At 39.5% G+C, this 10,732-nt stretch overlaps 1 protein-coding gene across 1 annotated transcript; it reads right to left on the reverse strand.

Annotated features, from left to right (window-relative positions):
- Nucleotides 1-9,288: 9,288 nt before the first annotated feature.
- LOC130857009 (GTP-binding nuclear protein Ran-like) lies at nt 9,289-10,289 on the reverse strand. The gene has a single exon (XM_057742171.1). The coding sequence runs from the start codon at nt 10,254-10,256 to the stop codon at nt 9,606-9,608; it is 651 nt and encodes a 216-aa protein (XP_057598154.1). The 5' UTR covers nt 10,257-10,289; the 3' UTR covers nt 9,289-9,605.
- Between the last annotated feature and the right edge of the window lie 443 nt (nt 10,290-10,732).

The raw sequence follows: 10,732 nt of genomic DNA on the forward strand, positions 1-10,732 counted from the left end.
CTCTGCATCTGAAGGTCAAGTATTTTCCCTGGACCTGGCTACTCTAGATCCAGTGCCAAGCTATGATGTGGAGTGAGCAGGGCTGGGACATTTGCTTGCCTTGGGTTGGGAAGTGCAATGAGGTGCAACCACTAGGGCAGACCTCTCTCTGCTCTGCCTGGGGACAAGTCAGCACCCATACACCCCTCGTGATGTGAATCTAAGTTCCTCCAGCCTTTCTATTTGTCCCATCAGTTATCCAAGCAGCCAAGGGGGCTTGTCTCCTACTTTTGGGACCCCAGGACTGGTACACCCAATCTGTGGCTCAACCCACTTACTCCCCAGGGCATAAGTCAAGCTGTACAATCTTCCTTTTCTTCTTAGTCCCCTCCCAGGGGTGCAGATGTCAACCCAATCACTTTTCTTCACTTCCAACCTGATTACGTGTGTATTTTTCTTTCAGCCTTGGTTGTTCAAGTATCCTTCTGCTAGTTTCCAGTTAATTTTCCATGAGAATTTTACCATATGTAGATATATTTTTGTTATGTTTATGGGGGGAAGGTGAGTTCCATTTTCTCTTCACCATCTTGATCTTCCTCTTCTATATGAATTTTAAAAGTGTCCATTTCATAAAGTTTAATTTGGATAGATATGATTTTTAAATCTGGTTAATTAGTCACATATACAATATGCCATGTCATCTGAGGTTGGATGTGAAAAAGCGAGGAAGGATGCTGGACTGTGGAAGAAGATTCCATATGTGAAATCTTTTTCCTTAGGACACCTTATCTACATTCCATAAATGTGATCATCTGATCCATGGACAAGAAGGGAGTATCCTGGTCAATCCATGAATTAAATGATTATAAATTGCAATTTTTCATTTGTTTGGAATGAAAACATAAGTAGAAATAGAACTGTCAATATTTTATTTCATATTCCAATTTATCACCTCTTCAGCTACTGTATTTAATTTGAGTGACATTCGGTCAAGAGAAAGTGTTGGCAACCTTTTTCTGTAAATGGTCAGATAGTAAATATTTTCATTTTGAGCCATAAACGTTATTGCAACTGCACAACTCAGCCATTGTAGTGTAAAAACAGCCGTAGATAATATATAAACAATGAGTATGGCTGTGTTCCAGTAAAACTTTATTTACAAAAAAAAAAAAAAGACATTTTGTCAGATTTGGAAAGGAAACCATAGTTTGCCAACCCATACTCTAGAGAAGTGTAAAACTGGCCAACACTAATAAAATAATGAATTCCATGTTTGTGAGGAAATCACTGGGGGAATAAAGTCTTTCTTTAAAGTGAATGGCTTTAACTTCAAAATCCCATTGCAAATCACACTGGACTGTTGAACATTTATGCTGGTGATTGATGAGGTGACATAGACTTTCTGTCTCTGATTTGTTCTCTCTCTCAATCATACATATATGTACACACATACACACTATACCCCCCCAACACACACACAGTAGTGAGGTAGCTGCAATGCTTTTAAATTAACAAGAAGATATAAAGGGAGTTTAAGTTGTGCTCTGATTGGTGCATTTGTAACTTTCAAGCATGAGGAATAAAATAGCTTTCTCAAAGTGTCAAGGCATCCTTTTCCTTTTAGCATCTATCAAAAGCTTAAGCACACCATGAAAGATTCTAGGAAATATGAATAGAATTGAATGAGGACAAATAAATGCCTGAAGTGACAATTTGCAATTAATGGGAATTAACAAAATGGTTCTTTGACATAGTGATGTAGGAGGAGTTTTTGTCCAGTAAATCACCCAACATTCTGTTGAAGCTTTCCACTTTCACCGCTCCTCCATTTACAACTTCTTTCACTATTTGGGTGGCTTTCTTTCTCAATTGTGTTGAATCTTCAAGGCATCCAGAACTCCTTACAATAGGACACAACCTTGGATAGTTTTGCCTCCAAATTGCCCCTTTTCACTCTTTTCTTCCCATAATACAATTGTAAATATAGATGATAGTAACCATTTCCACTAGAGAGCCCCACAGTTATAGCATGATCGATGCAAGACTTGGTTAATAAAAGTATAAAGAGAAACCAGAGATACAGTAATTTTTGATATACAAAGCCGAAGCTATTGCTTGTGCCGTCTTCATGTGAAGTCAACTTTCCAATAGGTTTAGGCAAAAATGATAAAACGGACCAAATCAACTCACTGCCTTGGACTTAGGGCTCAATAGACAATTTTACATAAATATTTCTATTAACACCAAGAGTATCTTGCTCATGTGGCATTTTAGGAAAATAAATTGCTACATAGGGATCAATTTCCCAGGTAACTAAAATCAACTCTTTTAAGGAAAATGAGAAAACAAAAATACTGTGTACTGCTTGCCAGGCATGATGTTAAATGTGTAATAACCCTTGATTTTCTTAGTTCTTCAATAATTATAAAAAACTAAGCATTAATATGAAAATTAAAAATTTAACAGAGAAGAAAATGCAGGGAGATGGTTCAAGATGGCAGAGGAGAAGGACATGAGCTCACTACCTCTTGCAAGAGCACTGGAATCACAACTAACTGCTGATCAATCATTGACAGGAAGACACTGGAACTCACCAAGAAGGACACCCCAATCCAGAGACAAATGAGAAGCCAAAATGAGATGGTAGGAGGGGTGCAATCATGAAAAAATCAAATTCCATAAATGCTGAGTGGGTGACTCACAAACTGGAGAACAGTTATACCATGGAAGTCCACCCAGTGGGGTGAGGGTTCTGAGCCCCACATCAGCCTTCCCAACTGGGGTTCCAACAATGCAATGAGGAATCCCCAGAGAATCAGACTTTGAAGGCCAGTGGAATTTTATTCTGGGACTTCCACTGGACTGGGAGAAACAGACTCCACTCTTGGAGGGCACAAAAAAGTAGTGTGCACACCAGGATGCAGGGGGGAAGGAGTAGAGACACCATAGAAGACTGAACCATACCTACCTGCTGGTGTTGGAAGGTCACTAGCAGAAGTGGGGGGTGGCTTTGGCTCACCATAGGGATGGGACACTGGCAGTGGGGGTTCCGGAAAATACTCATTGATATGAGCCCTCCTGGAGTTCTCTGCTAGCCCTGCCAAAGAGCCTGTAAGCTCCAGGGCTGCGTCACCTCAGGCCAAACAACCAACAGGGTGGGAACACAGCCCCACCCATTGGAGGACAAGTGGATTAAACTTTTACTGAGCTCCACCCACCAAAGCAACACCCAGCCCTCCCATTAGGAAGCACATGCACAAGCATCTTAGATAGCCTCCTTCACAACAGGGCAGTATCAGCAGTATTTAATTCTGTGGAATTGAAAACCATAGCCACAGAAAGATAGAGACTATGAAAAGGCAGAGGACTTTTTACCAGATGAAGGGACAAGATAAAACCCCAGAAAAACAACTAAATGAAGTAGAGATAGGCAACATTCCAGAAAAAGAATTCAGAATAATGATAGTTAATATGATCCAGGACTTTGAAAAAAGACTGGATGCAAAGATTGAAAAAATGCAAGAAAAATTTAATAAAGACCTAGAAGAATTAAAGAACAAATGAACAGAGATAAGTAACAGAATAACTGAAATGAAAAATACACTAGGGAGATAGGATTAAGATGGTGGAGTAGGAGGACGTGCACTCACTCCCTCTTGCAAGAGCACCAGAATTACAACTAACTACGGAACAATCATTGACAGAAAGACACTGGAACTCACCAAAAAAGACACCCCACATCCAGAGACAAAGGAGAAGCCGCAATGAGATGGTAGGAGGGGCGCGATCACATTAAAATCAAATCCCATAAATGCTGGGTGGGTGAGTCACAAACTGGAGAACAGTTATACTGCAGAAGTCCACCCACTAAAGTGAGGGTTCTGAGCCCCACATCAGGATTCCCAACCTGGGAGGCCCACAATGGGAGGAGGAATCCCCAGATAATCAGACTCTGAAAGCCAGTGGGATTTGACTGCAGGACCTCCACAGGACTTGTGGAAACAGACTCCACTCTTGGAGGGCACACAAAAAAAATGTGCTCACCAGGACCCAGGGGGAAGGAGCAGTGACCCCATAGCAGACTGAACCAGACATACCTGCTGGTGTTGGAGGGTTGCCTGCAGAAGTGGGAGGGGCAGCTGTGGCTCACTGAGGAGGCAGGGGCACTGGCAGCAGGGATTCTGGGAAGTGCTTATTGGTGTGAGCCCTCCCAGAGTCCACCATTAGCCCCACCAAAGAGGCTGTGGGCTCCAGCACTAGGTGGCCTCAGGCCAAACAACCAACAAGGTGTGAACACAGCCTCACCCATTAGCAGACAAGCACATTAAAGCTTTACTGAGATCCACCCACCAAGCCCTACCCACCATCAGTTCCTCTCATCAGGAAGCACCCATGAGCCTCCTAGATAGCTTCCTCCACAAGAGGACAGACAACAGTATCAAGCAGCATCAGCAGTATTTCATATTGTGGAACTGAAAACCACAGCCACAGAAAGACAGAGAAAATGAAAAAGCAGAGGACTTCGTACCAGATGGAGGGACAGGATAAAACCCCAGAGAAACAACTAAATGAAGAGGAGATAGGCACCCTTCCAGGAAAAGAATTCAGAATAGTGATGGTGAAGATGATCCAGGACTTTGAAAAAAGACTGGATGCAAAGATCAAAAAGTTTACCAAAGACCTAGAAGAATTAAAGAGCAAACAAACAGAGATATGCAACACAATACCTGAAATGAAAAATACACTAGAAGGAATCAATAGCAGATTACCTGAGGCAGAAGGGCGAATAAGTGACCTGGAAGACTGAATGGTCAAAATCACTGATGTGGAAAAGGATAAAGAAAAAAGAATGAAAAGAACTGAAGACAGCCTAAGAGACCTCTGGGACAATGTTAAATGCACCAACATTCGCATTATAGGGGTCCCAGAAGGAGATGAGAGAGAGAAAGGACCTGAGAAAATAAAGGAAGAGATTATAGTTGAAAACTTCCCTAACGTGAGAAAGGAAATAGCTACCCAAGTGCAGGAAGTGCAGAGAGTCCCAGGCAGGATAAATCCAAGGAGAAACATGCGAAGACATATATTAGTCATGTTGACAAAAATTAAAGACAGAGAAAAGTTACTAAAAGCAACAAGGGAAAAACAACAAATAACATACAAGGGAACTCCCATAAGGGTAACAGCTGATTTCTCAGCAGAAACTCTGCAAGCCAGAAGGGACTGGCATGATATATTTCAAATGATGAAAGGGAAGAACCTACAACCAAGAATATACTACCCAGCAAGGATCTCATTCAGATTCGAGGGAGAAATCAAAAGCTTTACAGACAAGCAACAGCTAAGAGAATACAGCACCACCAAACCAGCCCTACAACAGGTGCTAAAGGAACTTCTCCAAGCAGGAAACATAAGAAAAGGACCTACAGAAACAACAACAAAACAATTATGAAAATGGTAATAGGAACATACATATCAACAATTACCTTGAATGTAAATGGACTAAATGCACCAACGAGAAGACACAGACTAGCTGAATGGATACAAAATCAAGACCCATATATATGCTGTCTACAAGCGACCCACTTCAGACCTAGGGACACATGCAGACTGAAAGTGAGGGGATGGAAAAAGATATTCCCTGCAAATGAAAATCAAAAGAAAGCTGGAGTAGCAATACTCATATCAGATAAAATAGACTTTAAAATAAAAAATGTTACAAGAGACAAGAAAGGACATTACATAAAGATTAAGGGATCCATCCAAGAAGAGGAGATAACAAATATAAGTATATATGCACCCAATTTAGGAGCACCTCAATACATAAGGCAAATGCTAACAACTATGAAAGAGGAAATGCAAGGCAGAAATAGAGACACAGGAGTAGAGAACAAACACATGGACACCAAGTGGGGAAAATGGGGAGGGGTGGGGGTGGGGATGAATTGGGAGATTGGGATACCAAATTGTACACTCTAAATATATGCTGTTTGTTGTCTGTTAACTATACCTCAATAAAACTTCTTAAAAAAATATACTAGAAGGAACAAATAGCAGAATAACTGAGGCCAAAGAAGGGATAAGTGACCTGGAAGACAGAATGGGGAAAATCACTGATGCACAAAAGAATAAAGAAAAAAGATTGAAAAGTAATGAAGACAGCCTAAGAGACCTCTGGGACAACATTAAATGCACCAACATTTGCATTATAGGCGTCCCAGAGGGAAAAGAGAGAGAGAAGAGACCTGAGAAAATACTGGAAGAGCTAATAGTCCAAAACTTCCCTAACATGGGAAAGGAAATAGCCACCCAAGTCCAGGATGCAAAGAGAGACCCAGGCAGGACAAACCCAAGGAGAAACACACCAAGACACATAGTAGTCAAACTGACAAAAATTAAAGACAGAAAAATTATTAAAAGCAACAAGAGAAAAATGACAAATAACATACAAGGGATCTCCCATAAGGTTAACAGCTGATTTCTCAGCAGAAACTCTGCAAGCTAGAAGGGAGTGGCATGATATATTTCAAGTGATGAAAGGGAAGAACCTACAACCAAGAATACTCAGCCCAGCAAGGATTTCATTCAGATTCCATGAAGAAATCAAAATCTTTACACACAAGCAAAAGCTAAGAGAATTGAGCACCACCAAACCAGCCTTACAACAAATGCTAAATGATCTTCTCTGAGTGGGAAACAAAAGAGAAGAAAAGGGCCTACAAAAAAACAAAACAAAACAAAACAAAAAAACACTTAAGAAAATGGTAATAGGAATATATATATTGATAATTACCTTGAATGTAAATGGACTAAATGCTCCAACCAAAAGACACAGACTGGCTGAAAGGATACAAAAGCAAAGCTCATATATATGCTGTCCACAAGAGACCAACTTCAGACACAGGGACACATACAGACAAAGTGAGGGCATGGAAAAAGATATTCCATGCAAATGGAAATCAAAAGAAAGCAGATTAGTGACACTCATATCAGATAAAATAGACTTTAAAATTAAAAGTGTGGCAAAAAACAAGAAAGGACACTACATAATGATCAAGGGATCAATCCAAGAAGAGGAGATAACAATTATACATATATATGCACCCAATATAGGAGCACGTCAATGCATAAGGCAAATGCTAACAACTATAAAATAGGAAATCAACAGTAACAATAATAGTGGGGGATTTTAACACTCCACTTACACCAATGGATAGATCATCCAGACAGAAAATTAACAAGGAAACCCAAGCTTTAAATGACACAATAAACCAGCTAGATTTAATAGATATCTATAGGACATTATATCCAAAAAGAGCAGATTACACTTTCTTCTCAAGTGCACATGGAACATTCTCCAGGATAGTTCACATTTTGGGTCACAAATCAAGCATTATTAAATTTAGGAAAACTGGAATCATATCAAACATCTTTTCCAACCACAATGCTATGGGATTGGAAATCAGTTACAGGAAAAACACTGTAAAAAACACAAACACATGGAGGCTAAACAATACACTACTAAATAACCAAGAGTTCACTGAAGAAATCAAAAAATACCTAGAGACAAATGACAGTGGAAACCACAATGATCCAAAACCTACGGGATGCAGAGAAAGCAGTTCTAAGTGGGAAGTTTATAGCAATACAATCCTACCTCAAGAAACAAGAAAAATCCCAAATAAACAATCTAACCTTACACCTAAAGAAACTAGGGAAAGAAGAGCAAACAAAATCCAAAGTTAGTAGAAGGAGAGAAATCATAAAAATCAGAGCAGAAATAAATGAAATAGAAACAAAGAAAACAATGGCATAAATAAATAAATACAAAAGCCTGTTCTTTGAAAAGATAAACAAATTTGGTAAACCTTTAGCAAGACTCATCAAGAAAAAGAGGGAGAGGACTCAAATCAATAAAATTAGAAATGAAACAGGAGGAGTTCCAATGACACCAAAGAAATAAAAAGCACCATAAGAGACTACTACAGGCAACTATATGCCAATAAAATGGACAGCCTGGAAGAAATGAACAAATTCTTAGAAAGGTATAACCTTCCAAGACTAAATCAGGAAGAAATAGAAAATATGAACAGGTGAATCACAAGTATGAAATTGAAATTGTGATTAAAAATCTCCCAAAAAACAAAAGTCGAGAACCACATGACTTCATGGGTCTATTCTATCAAACATTTATTTTTTTAAGTGAATCTATTAATATTTATTCAATATTTTAACAAATTACCCAATTTTACTCTTTAAATTTCATTTTTCCATATATTTAAGTGACCCTTCCCTACCTTTTAGGTAGGAAAGTAATCACTTAAGGATAATTGGACATCTAAAGAACTTTGGTGAACTGAACTATAGTACAGTGGTACTTACATGAGCAAAATAGCTCTAATTTTGATTTCTAACTGCTACAGTACAGTGTCAATAGGATCAAACTCAGGCAAGAGGGACTCAATTCATGTTTACACGTGGAAACCATACAAAGGTCCGTGGTTAATCTACTGAAAGTTTGGCGGTCTGTTTCACATCACTGAGAAGCCAGCCTAAGCTCTACTTCTCTGTTGCAGCATCCTGTGTCTTTGCACCGCCCACAAAAAATTCTTTGGGGGCAGAAAAATCATCAAAGCTGTCATGTGTCCAATGAAATCCTTAATCTTTGACATCTTTAAAGCTTGGGAGTACTTGACAACAGCAGATAAACGTGGAACATCTTCTAGAATACCAACTTTACATTAAACATGTAACATTAAAACAAAAAGCAAATAAATGCACACTTTATGTTCATTTTTAACAGATGAGACATCCCTCAAGTTCCTGCAACTGTTTGTAAGGTTTCATCACACTTTGAAAAGCTCTATATAAGAACATCGTCACTTCTGCCACAAAAGCAATTATAATTCTTAAAATCTCTATTAGGAACGTCTAAAAGAGGTACCACTTTTTTTCTGACAGGTCACATAAATCTCAAACAAGCTCTTCCCTAGGTGACACTGCGTGGGCCAAAAGGCGGGGGGGGGTGGGGGGTAGACATTATTTTAGCCTAACTGCACTGACAGTATTTATACCTCTTAACTTACCAAATACAATACTCTTGACCTGTCATTTCATTTGTGTGAAATGATTCAAATGTACAGAAAATTAAAGATTTCAACCTAACAGACTTCAAATTAAGTGGTAAGAGCAAAGGCAATTCAAATATTAACGTGGCACAATTCTCCGTTAGTGGTTTTAAAATGCTCATTTAAACAAGGGATGAGTTCGCTTGCTTAGATATTTGAAATACAACTTTATTCTGATTCTAAATGAAAAGGAGTGGGAATGACAGTAACAAACTGAACGTTGTGATGTGACCGCAGCAGTCTTCTATTTGAAACTCAAGAAGGAAACAACTGGGTTCCAAAACACTTAAATATGCAGGTCCAAAAAATGAAGGTTTTTTTTTTTTTTTTTTAACTGCCACATTCACTCCGAAGCCCATTCATCTAACTTCAGCATCCCAAAGATTAAGCACATGTTCTGCTCAGCTATATAATAAGGTGGCAAACACGCTGCACCACTGACATCACAGGACAGTTGCCTATAAAACTAGACTTCTGACGCTGGGCTCCAGCTTCGCTTTCTCACAGGTCATCATCTTCATCCCGGAGGGCAGTTGTCTGAGCAACCTCTAGATCGTGCTTGTACTGTGCTGCCAAGGCTGGGTCCATGACCACCTCTGGCGGGGCGAGAGCAGGCATGGCGACAAACTCCAGGTTAGGGTCTCCGATCAGTTTTCTAGCAAGCCAGAGGAAGGGCTTTTCAAAGTTGTAGTTACTTTTGGCAGAAATGTCATAGTACTGAAGATTCTTCTTTCGGTGGAAGACAATTGACTTTGCCTTAAGCTTTCTGTCCTTAATATCCACTTTGTTGCCACACAACACGATGGGGATGTTCTCACACACTCGTACCAGATCTCTATGCCAGTTGGGCACATTCTTGTAAGTAACTCTCGATGTGACATCAAACATTATAATGGCACACTGAGCTTGGATGTAATAGCCATGTCTCAGTCCGCCAAACTTCTCCTGACCAGCTGTATCCCATTCATTGAACTTAATAGGTCCTCTGTTGGTATGGAACATGAGGGGGTGGACCTCAACACCCAAGGTAGCTACATACTTCTTCTCAAATTCACCAGTCAGATGACGCTTCACAAACGTAGTTTTTCCAGTACCCCCATCACCGACCAATACAAGTTTGAACTGAACTTGGGGTTCTCCTTGGGCAGCCATCGTGATGTTACTTCCAGAAGGGTCTCCGTGCCCATCTGACTCTATCAAACATTTAGAGAAGAACTAATACCCATCTTTCTCAAACTTTCCCAAAAAATTCCAGAGTAAGAAACACACCCAAACTCATTCTATGAGGCTACCATCACTCTGATACTGAAAACAGACAGATACTACAAAACAAACAAACACACAAACAAAAAACTACAGACCAATATCACTGATGAATTTAAATGCATAAATCCTCAACAAAATACTAGCCAACAGAATCCAACAACACATTAAAAGGATCATACACCATGATCAAATGGGGTTTATCCCTGGAATGCAAGAATTATTCAATATGCACAAGTTAATCAATGTGATACACCATATTAATAAATTGAAGGATAAAAAACACATGATCATCTCCATAGATGCAGAAAATGCTTTTGACAAAATTCAACATCCATTTATGATAAAAACTCTCCAGAAGGTGG

The sequence above is a fragment of the Hippopotamus amphibius genome, chromosome 7 (assembly GCF_030028045.1).
Source record: "Hippopotamus amphibius kiboko isolate mHipAmp2 chromosome 7, mHipAmp2.hap2, whole genome shotgun sequence".
Classification (NCBI taxonomy): Eukaryota; Metazoa; Chordata; class Mammalia; order Artiodactyla; family Hippopotamidae; genus Hippopotamus; species Hippopotamus amphibius.